At 34.5% G+C, this 16,699-nt stretch overlaps 1 protein-coding gene across 1 annotated transcript; it reads left to right on the top strand.

Moving 5' to 3' along the window:
* The first annotated feature begins 938 nt into the window (after positions 1–938).
* On the top strand, positions 939–1,962 carry SoxB3 (sex-determining region Y protein-like). Its single transcript, XM_013323286.1, has one exon. It carries the CDS (start codon positions 1,191–1,193, stop codon positions 1,857–1,859), a length of 669 nt encoding a protein of 222 aa, XP_013178740.1. The 5' UTR covers positions 939–1,190; the 3' UTR covers positions 1,860–1,962.
* Positions 1,963–16,699: the final 14,737 nt, after the last annotated feature.

Here is a 16,699-nt window from a genome sequence, read left to right as displayed (position 1 = left end):
CAATGTAGTCCGCACTCAATCCTCGTCAAGAATGGGAATACGGACGTAGCAGGTACTTAGTAAGAGTTCTTCAATAAAATGTACTGATTATTCGACCCGTTGTCAGTTGGCAGTTGTTTTGAAATGCAATTATGAACTGAAGGATTGCCTGTTATGTATCTAATATATATCAGCATGTGATTGCTGGTATCGGGGAAAGAGGTTTTATTATATCCCTGAGAGTTCGGACTTGTTCTGGACTCTGATCTCCAATAATCAAGTCTTTGCCGCAAACCAGAGAGTTGAGGCAGTGGTTTTCATTCACAAGCAGCCACTTTTGTATATTGTACAACGATTTCAATTATAAACGTATTTAAAATTGATTAAATGGTTTTGAACAAAAACCCGAGTTCCAAAACAGCCGGCCGACTATTAATCACTGATGTTATGGCACATGACATTTGTAGGACAGGAAGTAAAAATGAATCGTAAAACAGAAATATATGATGTAAACAATTCGTTAAATAACAAAATTCAGAAACAGTTACATTGAAAAAATCTCTCGGTAACAAAATAACAAAAAGAAATTAAAGAGTTTCAGAAAAAAATAACCTCTTTCAGTTGTTCCTGCCATCCTAAATATATTCTGAACACAGTAGGGAAAGAACCAGATTGAAAACTTCTCATGATTTCATGCGTCATGTCCTGTCTGTACACTGAGAGTTCCTCTGTAGACCGTACGCACCACTTCTTTTTAATAGAGCAGAGAGCGGGCGCGCCTCGCACAAAACATACGACAGTATCATTTGACAATTTGTGAGCAATCACTGCATTGTCGCCGCTCTTTATTCAGCGACAGATAATACGTGGAAAATTGTCATTGCCATTGTGGTGCGGCCTTTGTTGGTCTAATGACAGCGGTCAGATTTAGTTGGCTTCGAACTGGTGATCAGTGCAAACTTGCCGGTGCCCCGGTTAAGCTAACGCGAACTATTTCAATCGACATAAATGTTACGTTGAAAGTGACAATTGTCACAAACCATTTAATGAGACTATATAATAAATTAACGTATGTCATAAATGGTTCCGTAGTGTTGAAATGTGACCTCACACACAAGAATGAAGATTCCGAAGACTTCATTGTGTCCCAATAAATTCACGAGATTTAAGTTATAAAGAAGATAAAACAAAAGAAATAGCAAGAAAACTTAATGGCGTACCCAATAGACGTACAAACGACGCGACCAACGCAGAAAATGTCGAGGAATTCAAATCCTTACCATATAAAGAGACCAATGAATGCATTCATGGTGTGGTCGAGACTGCAAAGAAAGAAGATATCGATGATGAATCCGAAACTACACAATTCAGAGATATCAAAGAGACTTGGCCTCGAATGGAAGAGTTTAGACGAAATGGAGAAGAGACCGTTTATAGATGAGGCGAAGAGGTTAAGGTTGAAGCACATGCACGATTACCCGGACTATAAATATCGTCCCCGTCGGAAGAACAGATTAGAGACTACGTACACTAACCCTACAATATACAGTAGAGATGCATTCCTAGAGATAGAGCCTAGAGCTGATCAAAATTATCAAATTCCCGTCAATTACACCGAACATCAGTTTATGTATAATAATATGATGAGTTACCCCGTGCCAACGATTTCTCAGACGTCCTTTGTGCCGACAACAATCAGGCCGAAAGAAGATGCCCTACCCAGTTTGGATTTAAGGCCCTTACCCTCTATAGAAAGCATTTCCCCGAGGCCCTTTGCTGTCGTCAATCAGCAGATGATGGTGAAGGCTTATCAGGACTTACATTACGTGCCCGGTGACGTCACTAGAATTTCATATCATTATCCGTTTGGTGTTCAATAATGATGAATTAGTTATGTTCACTTTCGCCTTAAACAATTTATAATAGTCGAAAAAATAAATATATGTATCATCATCAGCTCACTATACGTCCCCACCGAGGGGCTCGGAGCCTACCCTAAGTTAAGGGTGATTAGGCCATAGTCAACCACGTTGGCCAAGTGCGGGTTGGTTGACTTAATACACATATGTATAAAGGAAGTTGATCCAAAACCTTATCGATATTTGTGACCACAATAGTTTCTTTAAAACCTTTAGTGCGTTATATTGTGACAGTGTTCATTTTTAATTACAATTAACTAACAAATAAGTACATTAAAAGTCATATACCTATTCAAAATAAGTCAGTAAGAAAGTTAGTTTTTAGACATACTATGCTACCATTCAATTGATTTGGCACATCGGGAACACGAGTACTCTTGTACCTGACGTGCCAATTCAAATGTCGGGTATAAAACTTGTCAGTTTGTACAATAAAAAGCATAATAATTACTAAAATGGTTTATTAATTAGCTACATGCAAATTTAGTGAATATTTTTCAAATATTAAACCAAGAAGAAGCAACTTCGATGACTCTTACGGTCTTGATTGTATCTTAACATCTAAATGTCAAATCAAAATACTTACAATTTCATTCTACAGTTTTTTGCATAACTAGGCAAACAATGTCATTCAAAACGAGCGGTTATACGCTACAGTAGCGCAAAATTGCATATAATATAACAGAATGTGTCAGCTATTACTCGGAACACAAACTTGAGACAACGGACAAACGGACATACAAAACATTTCTTAGTCGTTATTAGAAACGTTTATAATTTACAGATTCAAATCTAACAAATATCAATAACAAATAACTTTATCTACGAATGCTGCATTTTGGTAAAAACATTTAGTTCAGCATGTCAGTTTTGGAATTTAAAGGATTAAATATTTATTACAAATCAAAAGCTTTATTTCAAGAAGTGTCGCTATTTATAAAACAAAAGACTACTACTCTTATAAAAATCTACTTAAATATAATATACGTCTGCAAATCTGCATTCAATCGCATCATTTCCTGAGAACTGAAGCGTTGGCGATGATTCGTTGGTTCGCGTCACGTCACGTCAAAGTAATGTCTGCGTCATGACGTGACACTCCTCGGTCCGCGACAGATTGATGGAGCCTGTAATTGATTGTCTGAAGGGAACTGAACCCCTGAAATAATATTTTTGTCGTCAACAATACATCATCGTTTGCTTATAGTAGGAATTATAATAATACAATATTTACAACGTTTTTAGACGAGATTCTACTTTGATAACATTTTAAGCACTTATCACTGGATCTTGGGGTAAAGAACTTTTTTATTAATACTGATTATTTATATTTATATAAATTAGTATGTGTTACTAAAGTTATAGACTGTAAGTTAAGTTCTGCTTTCGCCAACGTCCATACCACGTTGAAAACACCGGTTCTCGTCCGATCACCGAAGTTAAGCAACGTCGGGCGCGGTCAGTACTTGGATGGGTGACCGCCTGGGAACACCGCGTGATGTTGGCTTTTTTTTTTATAAGGATATTATCGTATTAGTAATAAGATTCTTACGTTAATAGTTGCTTTCGCCAACGTCCATACCACGTTGAATACACCGGTTCTCGTCCGATCACCGAAGTTAAGCAACGTCGGGCGCGGTCAGTACTTGGATGGGTGACCGCCTGGGAACACCGCGTGATGTTGGCTTTTTGTTTTCTCCTCTATTTATGTAATTAATACCAGTATTAATAAAAAATTGTGTTGTTTCTTTTTCATATTATTGAAAAATATTCGACACTTAAGATTACTTAAATACTTTTTTCACCTAATAATTTCCTTGTTGTGGTCTAAAAGTATTTTACTCTGCAAATATAAACAAACTAATATTCAATCGCGTAAAAGTAAGATTGAAATCTGCTAATAACTAATTAAGCTATAACTATTAAAGCGTGTAAACATTGCTTTCGTCAATCACTCACAAATTAACTGAGAAAGATCAAAGCTAGTGGAAAATGGTATTAATTAAAGTTTCTTTGTCACTTTGATACTGTCACTTTTGGGTGCTTTGAGGTTGTTAAGTGATTTTTGTTATAGATTATTTTTACTAAATAAACACAGCTGGTTTATTCAAAGTACAAGATCTTTATGGTGTTGCCACTATGAAGGTTTTTGGAATTTTTGTCTATGATGAAACGTCTCTTAAAATGAAATAATCGAATTTATTTAAGAAAATTCTATATTTAGGGCGCTAGGAGGTATCTTTAATACCTTAAGAATGAATGCATTTGTTTTTGATTTTCATTCTTAGACCCTTATTTTGGATATAATATAGAGCTGCTTAACAATAAAATCTGTGATTTTTTTTCGAATTTATGCCTTGAAGAGCTACTTTTTATTTAACTTATCTATATATTAAGATTTTTTATATATCCACGCGGACGGAGTCGCGTGCGACAGCTAGTCCGTTATAAAATTTTAATTTGAAGTCTAAAGTACAGCTCTCGTATTATCCGTAACGTCAGTTTTCTCTATTAATTAAAGAAACCTTTGAACATCGCAGAAGTAAGTGTACAAGTTGTGTGCTACAAACATACAATGTCTCCGCACACGGCGTGGAATATTCCACTTTCATGTGTTTCTCGTGATTCTATGTAGTTATCGTTAAATCTACTTTAAATAAATTCAAGACGCATTCAAACTAATTAACAGTATCCGTAAGAGTATATTGTAGACTTGAAATAAAAAAAAGAATAGATTTAATTGGTCATTAATTGACGAAGGAAATGCATAGAAAGAGGATATTTCCTCTTCCTATTCGTATCCATCTTTGTCAAATCTATTGCCCCTTTACATCCTTTCCTTCTAAGAAAAGGGCAGGAAAGAGGACTAAAATTAGGCCTTTGACGCGCACACTTGTCATACTGCACCTGGAATTGCTTCTACTTAACGCCTGTCTACTGTGTTGTCGTGGTATTTCACTGGTCGAGCCAGCGTATCACTATCACTTTGTCTGTAAGATACGATGCAGATGAAGCGACCGAGTAAGTGGTATGTATCCCTTAAGCACACATATTCTTAGGTTTTAGATGTACACTTCACTTTTTTTCAGTATGTCAATAATCTGCAAACTATGACACATTTCTACAACTTTTTCCACCGTGATATTTTAGCGAGCGTCCTCTTTACAGCAACTCATTTAAACATCAACTTTTATATCAATGCCGGCTTTTTGTATTGCTTCAGTTTCCCTACATTTCTACATTTCTAAATGTATTTGGAGATAAAGCTCTCACAAACAAAGCGTGTCACTTGTGGTCCTTGACGCGTTCACGTATAGTCGACGATCGCGCCTTTCAGCCCACCATCTCTGCAAGCTGCAAACAATGCCTAGAAAACTGTCTAACGCGCTCCCAATGCCCAAATACACAGCAACAAACGAAAAGAAACCTTAACGCGAGTCAATAGAGACGGATTTATCAACGTATACATTCAGATGCAATCCAGTCAAATAACCAGCAAGTACTATCAACGTTTACACATTCTTCATAATTCCAGTGTTGCAACTAGTTTGATTTATGCAAAATAAATTGAAACATATCAGCATAGCAATAAAGGAGAAATTTCTGTGAAAGTGGATTTTTTTAGGACGTTACGAAACTGGTATTTGGTATAGAAGTGTCTAAGGTCCTGCAAAGCAAGCACCGAGTTTGTACAAAGAAAAAAAGCCCCTATGACAATGTTATAGAAGACACGGCATTGGAAAACGTAGCTGTTGTCACACAGCAGCGAGCGTCATAATCATCATAGGCGTCTTTCACACCGCACACGTTGAATGAATGATGGATGAATCGCGCTCAGTATCCCAGCTTTTTCCGTGTACAGCTTGACCCAATATTATAAACTTATGTGAAAAGTAAATGTGCGCTAAACTACGCTTTATTGTCTAGAGTTTAAAGTCGTCAGTAAAACAAGGTAGCGATATCATTAAGTTTGTCGGGTCGATATCATTGTACATTCAAACGAATCGCAAATGGGCCAAAAGTTGTATGCGGAAAATAGGACGGACATAGATGTAGAATTGTTCATATTCGTTACAATTTTCTCCTGAATTGGATTAAGTGCTACTTAATTGAATGTAATCGTCCTTTTTCGCAAACATTAACACACGATATTCGAGACGACGGCTAAATAACCAAGTTAACGTAAAAATAAATAATTCATATTTAGATTATAAAGAGGCTATATTTATCCTCGGAATTATTTAACTTATTCTGAATTAAATTTTGGTTTTTTAATGACATACTCGTAGAATATTTGGTTTTTCACTTCTAGTAGGACCATCAATCTCGTACATCATTGTCCCTCGTTACGTCACTATGACATTTGGACGTACAAGTAAATCCAACTTTGCCCGTTACAGGGTATTTTTGCGCGTTTGTCGAGCGCCTAACAACTTCCCTCCTCGCTTTCCGACGTCTGAAAGGACGTGCCAAACGTATGGTGGATTTATTTGCAAAGCCATTTTTGATCACAATACGCGGATGTGTATTCTACACGCGCCATTTTATCTTTTAATTTTTCATGTGTGTTTTAAAGTTTAAATACTTTTGAAGGACGTGGAATTTAAAAGCAAAAACATCACGGCTACGAACTAACATGAAAACGATACATAAAATGGACTAAGGAAAAAGAACAAGTAATGTCGGATTTAGCACTAGCATCGCCCTGGGTGTAATTTCTAGGGCGACCCGTTTTTTTTAACCAAGTCGGAGGGAGGTAACGTTTACGTAAGACTGTGTAATTTGCAGACCAGTGCCTTGTGTCCAGCGTGCTGGTCACCATTACTTTTAAAAGTCGGTGACAGGAATTATTTGCTTTAAAGAGGTAAACTGTACCTGGGTATGGACAAAGAGGCGCTTAGACGAAATTATTTTAAGAGTACCTATTTACTTTAAAATACTTATAATTTACTAGCTGTCGCCCGCAACTCCGTCCGTGCGGTATTAAAAATAGATGTTGGCCGATTTTCAGACCTACTCAATATGCTAACAAAATTTAATGAGAATGGGTCTAGCCGTTTCGAAGGAGTATGGAAACGAAAATTGTGACGCGAGAATTTTATATATAAGATAAATGTAATGTGTAAACCAAACAATTTAACAAATGTTACATTTAATGTTATGATCATATAAACCCAATGACTCGTAAATGCGCAATGATTTGTAAAAATGCAATATCCAATTGACACCAACATTGTGATATCAGAATTTACGACAAACGCGTTTTGTTGTGATAATAAAATAATTTGATGGGCTAATTGAAATATATTCCTTAATGGTTTTGTGATTGATAGAATTAGTGTTGATTTTGTCTGTTTGAACATCTGCTGTAAGGGGTAGGGGCGTGTTTAAATTGTTTGTTGGTTCGATAATGAGTTGTGGGGGTTCGTTCACCGGATTGATTTTCTTGTTATTAATTACTGAAGATTTATAAGAATAACGGGGTTTACTTACATTACAAAATCGTATTGTATTCGAAAAAATGCTAGGAAAAGATACCAGTGTTACTGTAAAGTCTAGTCCTAACTCCATGGACCGCGGACGAGAGAACGGACGAGAATGGACGAAAGCGTGCCCGTGGCCCTGTCCCGATGCGTTGGAGGAACAGAGTGGTTTAGTGGGTATGCCTCCGATATGGAGGAGAATCCCACATCACTACCGCGTCCCCCCCGGGGTGCGGAGTATGCATAAAGCATTCCTCTCTGGAAAAAAAAGTCCTAACTCCATAAACATGTGACATCGTATGATAAGTATTTTGAAGCTGAAATTTCAAAATCTTTTTGTTATTATCATTCGTTGCAATGATTATACAAAGCAAGGTTAAACGTTTATAGTTTTTAACCTCAAATATCTATTTCCAATATCCAGATATAAGAATGTCCAAAGAATTCAACCTTTTGTATGCATTAAATGGAAAGACGAATGATATTATAGGTTGAACCAAAGTCTAAATGATAAGAAAATGAACTCGCCAACTAGTGTTGTTGTTTTTTCCAACATAACTAATACTAACTTAACTAAGATAAGTGTAAGTCGTTCCGCTAGTGAGTCCCCCATTAATGCGCGTTAAACCACCCCACAGAGTGAGTGCGGGGGACTGGACAGACCGGGGTAAACACATAAACAAAACGAATGCACCCACTCAGAGACATAAGTTCCGTATCATTTCACCTCACTAATATGTTTCCGTACACAATTCATTTTGTCCGTTTCGCGAGCGCAGCCATTGTGCGACGCATTTAGGGACATTATGAAGGGATATTTATATGTTACTGACACATTGTGAAGTTCGTCAGTTAGGAAATGACTACACATGTACATTTATCTGCACAAATGATTTATGACTTGAGATATCGTTATTAAACAGTTTTAAAAAGTTCACATGAAATTACATATTACTTACCTTGAGTTTTTTAACATAATTATTGATGAGTTAACGGTACTAAACTTTAACTGTGAATGGACAAAAAATTATTATAGGTTAGATTTGTCACTTGCATAATATAAAAAAAATATTTAATAAAAATAATTTGATTTCGTCGAATTTATTCCGTTGTCAATTCAACTGACCGTTTATAACTCGCCTGGTACGATATAAAACTGTCTAAGTTAACAATATCACAGTGACATATCCACAATGTTTATCTGTTAACTTCATAAGGCGGGCGGTTGAGACAAATTGCCGTTTATATTTATTTTATGCTAATCGATGTGATTATGTTTTTTTCATGGCTTTTTGTCATGAGGGGGGGGGGTAGGGTAGGGTGTAGAGTGCTGGTATTATATGATTTAATAAATCCTCATTTAACGCTAAAGTTGTATCATGTCAAAGTAGTTGGTAAAACTAGAGATATCATATTTTGAGGTTATTACTTATAGAAAGTTATAACTATCAGACTAATGGCTTAGGTTAGATGTTATTTTATTAGACTAAAGTCATGAAAAAACTTTTATTATTTTATTTTCAAATAATAATGGTCCAAGGTCATCGACGCGCTGCTTAGTGTCTAGCACTCGCACCACTATACCTAGCATTGTGTTCGCAACGAATTGCGCGAAGTTAAGAGCCGCCAAGATATTTGAAAACTATTATAACACAAACTGTATTGATGTTATATATACATCTAAACATTCGCATTTATTATATTAATATAGTAATTAAATTAAAATACGATTTGGCAACTGTATTACTGTTCAATATTTAATTTCTACACTGGCCAATACTTGTCGTTCGCATTATAACAAGAAAGTGATGTGATTGTGATCAATAAAAGGGATTGAATGAACAACATTGTCTCGATCCATTCGGTCTAAGTGATAGAGTGAATGAGATTGGCTTTCAAGTTGATTGTGTCTTGATGAAGTTTTTACAACCTTAATAAAATACAAATGTAACTTAGTATCTAAGTAAATGTTAGTTTTTACATTTATTAGACATACTAGCTGTCGCCCGTGACTCCGCCAGCTGGTATTATAACAAAACCTAATTTCTTTCAGTCTATGTTCTACATCTATGACAAATTTCAGTGATGTCCATGCAGCTGTTCTGGAGATACCTGCTAACAAACATCCAATCCATCCATCCATCCATCCAAACATTAGCCTTTATAAAATTAATAAGATAAGTATATATAAGATAAAGATTGAAACCATGGTTATACAAATTACGGGAGTTTCGACACGAAAAATTAAACATTTTATCTGACAGATACGAGTCATAGTTTTCGCGCCATTTCTTTATCACCAGTTGCCTCAATTTTAACTTCCATTTCGAACGTTTTTCAATTCATTCTCCTAAATATAGGAAAAGCTACAAAGTGAATAGTCTTGGTCCATTATAGCGGTGCGGTATTATGGCATTATGTCGCGGACGACGGCATTAGGCGAAGGAAATGGCGGGAAGCACAGGGACGTATTGTGCGCGGGAAAAATGACGTAATATCATAACATCCTTTTCATGACCATTACTATGCCCTGACAAAGATTATGTATCGAACAGATATGAGACAGCATCTTTATTTTAATATAGGTACTTAATTGTTTTTTTTTTCTGATAATGTGAATTGTCTACATGACGCACGTATTTTATTAATAAAATTATAACAATAAGTTTCATGTTTTGGATTAATATAATATTATAGAATGTTCTAGACTCTGACCAAGAAAGAAATATCACCTTTTACTGATCTGCAGAACGTAAACCAAAATTTTCTGAGTTCAATAGTAATTTTAATTACATTTTTCTTTCTAACATCCTTTGTATGTAGTCTATGACAAAGTCGCCCTACGCGAGACAAATCGTGGCCGGCCATTTGTCAAAAAACCTGCATCCGCCCGCTGAAAGCGGCCATTGTCAACACAAACATATTAAATGAACATACGATTTTTCTTAGCACAATCATTTTAGGGTTAAAATTTTGAATTTAGCTTTACAGTGAATACGTAAAGTTTTAGTTCTTTAATCTTTTTATATAAATCTCGGATTTATCTTTAATTTTTTAAATAAATGTTTTTAAAAATTATTTTGAAAAGACAAAATGCTTTAAATAATAAAACATTCAAACGTAGTCTATTCTTAGCAATTTTTGTATAAGTGATTATAGCACGAAGATTTTTACACTTAGTCAGTTAATTAATCAAAGATTTAAATGTTAAGATTAATTATGATGTTTTATTTTTATGTATAAGAGTCGCAAAAATGGTTTATATTTATGTAAAATCTTTTAGCGTTGGTTTCATTTTAAACAGCGTAGCCTGTCTTAAGAAAACCAAAACAAAGGCAAATGGGAATGCAAGACAGTTCTCAAAGGCGATTAGATAATGCATTTCTCTCTCTTGAGATGCAGCCAGTCTTGTAGTTTCCCTCCATTTTACGAAGTTTTCAGTCCGCGTCTTGTAGATTGTGCAAGCGAATTTTCTTTGTGATATCTCTCAACAATGTACTGCGGGGTCGTTCGCTCTTTCTACATTCAAAAGGAATCCTTTGACGTAAGATTTTTAATTATAACAAGTGTTATGATGGATTCTGGTCAAAAAAGATATTAATTTCTATATATCAACATACATAGTTTTGAAATCTATTGTAATTACATCGAATTTTTCAATCTTGATGATTTGCTATTAAATAATAATAGGCGCTGTTTTTATAGTTTCGATAAAAGATCTATTTTAACACGTTGACGGACAATTGCGGCTATAGCCGTCAAAGCGAAGTTCACAATGTGGCATGACTGCTATAGCCGTCCAAAACGAAACGGTCGTTTTTAGACACTACGGCTATAGCAGCACAAATGTGCACTTACTGGCGTATACGTAGAAGCATAGTGTCGTGTTTTGAAAACACCTTTTTAGGTTGAAGTTCATATTTCACCTGTTATATATCGTCCTATCACTTAGTGTATAGAGTCCGCTGGCGCCATGACGGTTATAGCCGCAACCTAATTAAAGGTACTAAATTAATCAAAATTAAGTTTATTTAAGCAGAAAGAGTAAAACTATACTTCTAACATTCTAAAAATCACAAAAACATATAGTGTCAATTTTCGAACTTCGCTTGTTCCTACTGTCCGTCAACGTGTTAAATATGAAATCATTTTGCTATGGTGATAGCATAAATATTATGAACTTTATCTATATTATGTTTCATAGAGTGATTTTGTGTAAACTCAAATAACTTATCGAGACTCGGTATCACTCTGTGTTGAAATTAAATCTCCGTTCATGTTATTTCGATTCTCGTTTTCGTTTCCGTTTCACCTTATTTAAGATAAACTTAGTGTATATGTTGTGTAGCTTAATTTTAGTTTGTATTTATTTTAATTAACCGAATTTAAACACTAAGACGAAACATTTGATTTTAATAATAAAAAAATCTCGTTTTATAATTTACTCTGATTAACTTCTATTATTTAACATTATTTCATACTCGAATCAAAGAAAAAAAATCTGTAAAAGTCAAAAAATGTACCGCTCTCACAATCTTTTATTAACGCCCTACAGAACTAATATTAAATACCGAGTGGTTCTCAATATCCTGGCCACTCGCGAAACACTTCAGATGCATTCGAAAAAAAACTTTTTTTACAAAAACATTACTGGCCATAGAGAAAACAATCGGCGTTCCGAATTCAAAGAGCAAATAACAAAAACAGCGCGATTATATCTTCGAGTGTAGAGTGGCGCGGTTTCTCATGGGGTGATGTTTTGGCAGCGACGCTAGAGGGAGCCAGCGAAGCTGCGGTCAACAGGATTATAAATTTACTGAGACAGTCCCAAAAATTTTAATTTTGTCTAAATGTAATGTAAAATTTTGACCTGATTTTATATAAAAAATCAAGAAGGTTAATAAGGGGGTCAAAACTGTAATTGATTATTATTTTATTGGTGGATAATGGATAATTTAAATTTAAATATGAAACATGCAAACAAAAGCTCATTCTGAAAAAAAAATAAAAAGATTTTTTCTGATGACAAATCTAAACCAAACTAGAATATTCTAATAACTGCAAATAATTCCCGGTGAAATTATAAAATATCATGGACACCCTAGTAATATGTCCGGTAGCCCGCGGCGATCGGCTCCCACGGGTGTTGGCGCGAATTAGCGCTCAATTAGGCGGCTGATTCGATTTGCTGCGGCCACTGCGCCCGCGCCCGAGTCCGCCTTTTGAGCCCTGCCCTGTGCGCGGGAAAACGACGGCGACGTCTTGAGAAAAAGCATTGAAAATTAGTCGTCCATGCAATTTGTATTTCCTAATTTATTTTAATCAAACAAAGACCTTCACTTGTGTAACTTTGTGTCTTGTTCTAAACTAAGTCTAATTATTGAACTATTGTCAACAATACATAAGAAGCACATGTAAAACAACACATATAAAACTAATTAGGTTTTTTAATACCGCGCGTAGAGTCGCCGGCAGCAATTAGTAAATATATATTTCCATTACAAAAAAAAAATATTCTATAACTTTAGCTTTCTACATTATTTCTGGAAAAGTGGTCATTAACTCAAATCTTCTAACTTGCGTGATGGAATTTAATAAAATTTGAATTAATCGATTAAAATCGATATGTTAACAAAAAATATCGATTACAGGAATACGAGCGCTGGGCCACTTGTATCGAGTGGGCATTCGATTGCTGCCCCACATGAGAACCGAGCTGTACTCGACTTGCGCTTTGTTTTCCCGCCTTTTGTGTATAATTCTTATTTATAAGGAGCGATCTTGATAACGCGAGTACGACTGGGTTGCCAGGTTTGTAAACTTTGTATTAATTTTTAAGATTCCGACGGCTGATACGGTTCGTATTAGTTTTAAAAGGTTTTGTTTTCGAACGAGTTTTTGTTGCTTTGACGTATTTAAATATGTGTGCTATTTTGTATTAGTTGATTGCGATTGTTAACTGTTTTTAATTGAGTGTATTGATTTATTAAATTAAAAACTTGCTTAACAAAGATGGCGGTTGAGTACTTGATAAACCACTGTTATATTTTATTGTAAACAACATATAACAACCTTATATACGTAAACATAATGCGATGTACAATAACTATGATTCTAAGCAAACTTTTTGGGTAGTGTTACTAATTTTGGGTTAAAATAAAAGATTAATTAGAAATCTTTAAATATAATTTTTTAGGTTATAAAATTACCCGCTCAATCTAATGTGACAAATGTAATGAGAGAGAGTTATAATAATCATAGACATTGTGTTTTTTTTTTAAATCCGTAACATTCACCCCCTTGCTGACGAAGTCTGAATATAAAGCTAATGTGAGGTGAAGTATAAAATTAAAGTTAATTTGATCTTGACAAGTATAAAGATTTGACATTACAAATAACAATTAAGTGACATGAATGATTGACAACTGTTAAGATAATAAATTGAACAAAATAAAATAATGAGTTAATTACAATAGCTAAATTAATGTTAAATTAAGTAATAATTCAAACAAAAATAACTTTACAGTGATGTGAATTTACAAGTTTAAGTGTAGTGCAGTAATTATATTAAGTAATTCTCTGTTTGTAAATTGAAATTAAAGTTAAATTACAATCAATTGTAGTATTATTTCTATTACAATCTTAGATCTATCTTAGGTATAAGTCTAGGGTAAAGAATATTATATCTAGGAGCTAAATTACATAGTTTAATTCTAAGTAAAATTTTAAATTACATTAGCATTTTGAATAACATTAACATTTTGAAATTAAAGAAAATATAAGCAGAATTACTGAGATGGTAATAAGACAAGTTTATGTATAGGGCGCTTGTACTGTCCCTTGGCAGTTTTAACTAAGACTGACCGGGTTAGGTGGTCATCTTTTGAAATATAAATCTCGATAATTCTCCCTATTGGCCAACACATTGGCGGAGTATTTTCATCTTTGATAAGAACTATATTTCCTACTTGTAAATTAGGAGAATCTGTAAACCACTTTTGCTTAGTTTGAAGTTCAGACAAATATGTTTTGTAAAATTCCTTCCAGAATTGCTGTTTAATTGATGTAATCCTTTGCCAAATATTAAATCTATTGGCTGAACTTTGAGCTAGACTGGGCTCTGGTACATCTAACATTGTTGTGCCAATAAGAAAATGACTTGGGCTTATATAATTAATTGAATCTATGTTATCAGTAGTTGCAAATAATGGTCTTGAATTTAATATTGCTTCAATTTGACAAAGTATGGTAGACAATTGTTCATAGGTCATTCTACAGTTACCTAATTTTCTTTTAAGTAAATATTTAGTTTGTTTAATGCATGACTCATAGATTCCTCCCATATGACTAGCGAGAGGTGTGGTGAAAGTCCACTTTATATTTAGATTGTTAGTATAGTCCATAATCTGACTGTAAGATGTCTCATTTTTGAACATATTATACAGGTCATGTAGTTCATGAGCTGCACCTTTGAAATATAAAGCATTGTCTGATAAAATGCTGCTGCAGATACCTCTACGAGCAATAAATCTTTTTAGGCATGAAATAAATGATGGTGTTGTAAGATCAGTTGATAATTCAATATGTATGCATCTAGTTGATAGACACACTAGTATTAAGATATAGCTCTTTATAAATTTAGCATTGCGTAAGTTTGAACTTTTAATGTATATTGGACCTCCATAGTCTACTGCTATGTGTAGGAATGGTCGTTCTAAATTAACTCTATGAGATGGTAGGTTAGCCATCTTTTGTCTACAGGTCTGACCGCGATATCTGGTACATACTGTGCACTTGTAGACAATTTTCTTAACTTCAACTCTAGCATGGATAGGCCAGTAAGTAAGTCTTAGGTTTGAGAGTGTGTTCTGAATGCCTGAGTGAAAGAGTTGTATGTGATATTTTTGTATGATGAGAGATGTGACATGGCACTTGGGTAATATTATAGGATACTTCTGATTGTATTGGATGTTTGCATGTTTAATTCTACCGCCTACTCTTAATAGGGAGTCTTCACTGTCAATAAATGGGGATAGTCTTTTGAGTGGACTGTTTGAATAGGTATAATTAGTTTTACCTGACTTCAATTCTAATATTTCTCTTTTAAAGTGAGATGCTTGTACAACTTTTATTATAAAGTTATGGCTAACTTTTAATTCTTCAGGTGTGAGAGGACCTGTGATTTTATGTTTGTGTTTGAGATTATGACAAAATCTGTGGCACTGAGCAATTGTGTTTAATAATCTTTGAAAACTTGAGAATCTTTCAAATATGGTCATAAAGTATTCTAAGTCATCATCATTATAGTATTCTGAGACAGTTTGATTTGTATGAGGACTTACTACTTTAATAAGATAGTTTTCTACATCTGTAACTGTTTGAGCAATGCTGTAGGGCCAGTCACTAGGTGGTGAGAGCAAGTATGTAGGACCGTGCCACCATAGTGATAAACTATTTAAATCTTTAGCATGTACGCCATGAGTAAGTAAGTCTGCAGCATTGTCATGAGTTCTAGTATGAATCCACAAATTAGAATCTGAATTTTGTAATATTTGTGATACTCTATTTGATACATAAACTTCCCATTTCTTGTAGGGTGAGTTTATCCAATTTAAAACTATACTTGAATCTGTAAAATAGTATACAGAATGTATTTTAATAGCTACTTCTAAGGCAAGTTTCACCTTTTTCATTAATTTTGAGAGTAGCGTAGCGCTAGAAAGTTCTAATTTTGGTAAGCTGACTGTGCGTACAGGGGCAACTTTGCTTTTGCTAATAACTAAATTAGAAGTTGGTTTATGATTAGGATAATGTGCTACAAGGTAGATACATGCGCCATAAGCAACTAGTGAGGCATCACAATATCCTACTAAATAAATTTCATTTGGTATATCTGAGAAACAATATCTAGGAATAGTAATATCTTTTAATATTTGAATATTATCATAGAAGGACAGCCATTGTTGTAGTAAATGTTTAGGTAATGGTGTATCCCATTGTATGATACTGGATTCTTTCCATAGCTGTTGCATGAAAAGTTTTGCAGTGATTGTAACAGGTGAAAGGTAACCGAGTGGGTCATAAATCTTGGCAATTATTGAGAGAACAATTCTTTTAGTAAAATGTAAATTACATTGCTGAGAGGGAATGTTAACTTTAAATGTATCTGTTGCAGGTTCATACTTGAGACCTAATGTACTAGTTTCATTACCAATAATAAGGCTGGTTGGCGAATGTTCACTTTTGTTACTTTCAACATCTTGTAATATCTGAGGATTGTTAGATGACCATTTATGTAATTGGAAACCACCTCTTTTA

Source organism: Papilio xuthus, unplaced genomic scaffold (genome assembly GCF_000836235.2).
Source record: "Papilio xuthus unplaced genomic scaffold, Pxut_1.1 DF825752.1, whole genome shotgun sequence".
In the NCBI taxonomy this organism is placed as follows: Eukaryota; Metazoa; Arthropoda; class Insecta; order Lepidoptera; family Papilionidae; genus Papilio; species Papilio xuthus.
The sequence above is the reverse complement of the archived record's forward strand: the minus strand, read 5'-3'. Positions and strand labels throughout refer to the sequence as shown.

Coding starts and splice junctions, on each gene's coding strand:
- SoxB3 (XM_013323286.1), top strand. CDS start 1,191: ATGGCGTACCCAATAGACGTACAAACGACGCGACCAACGCAGAAAATG.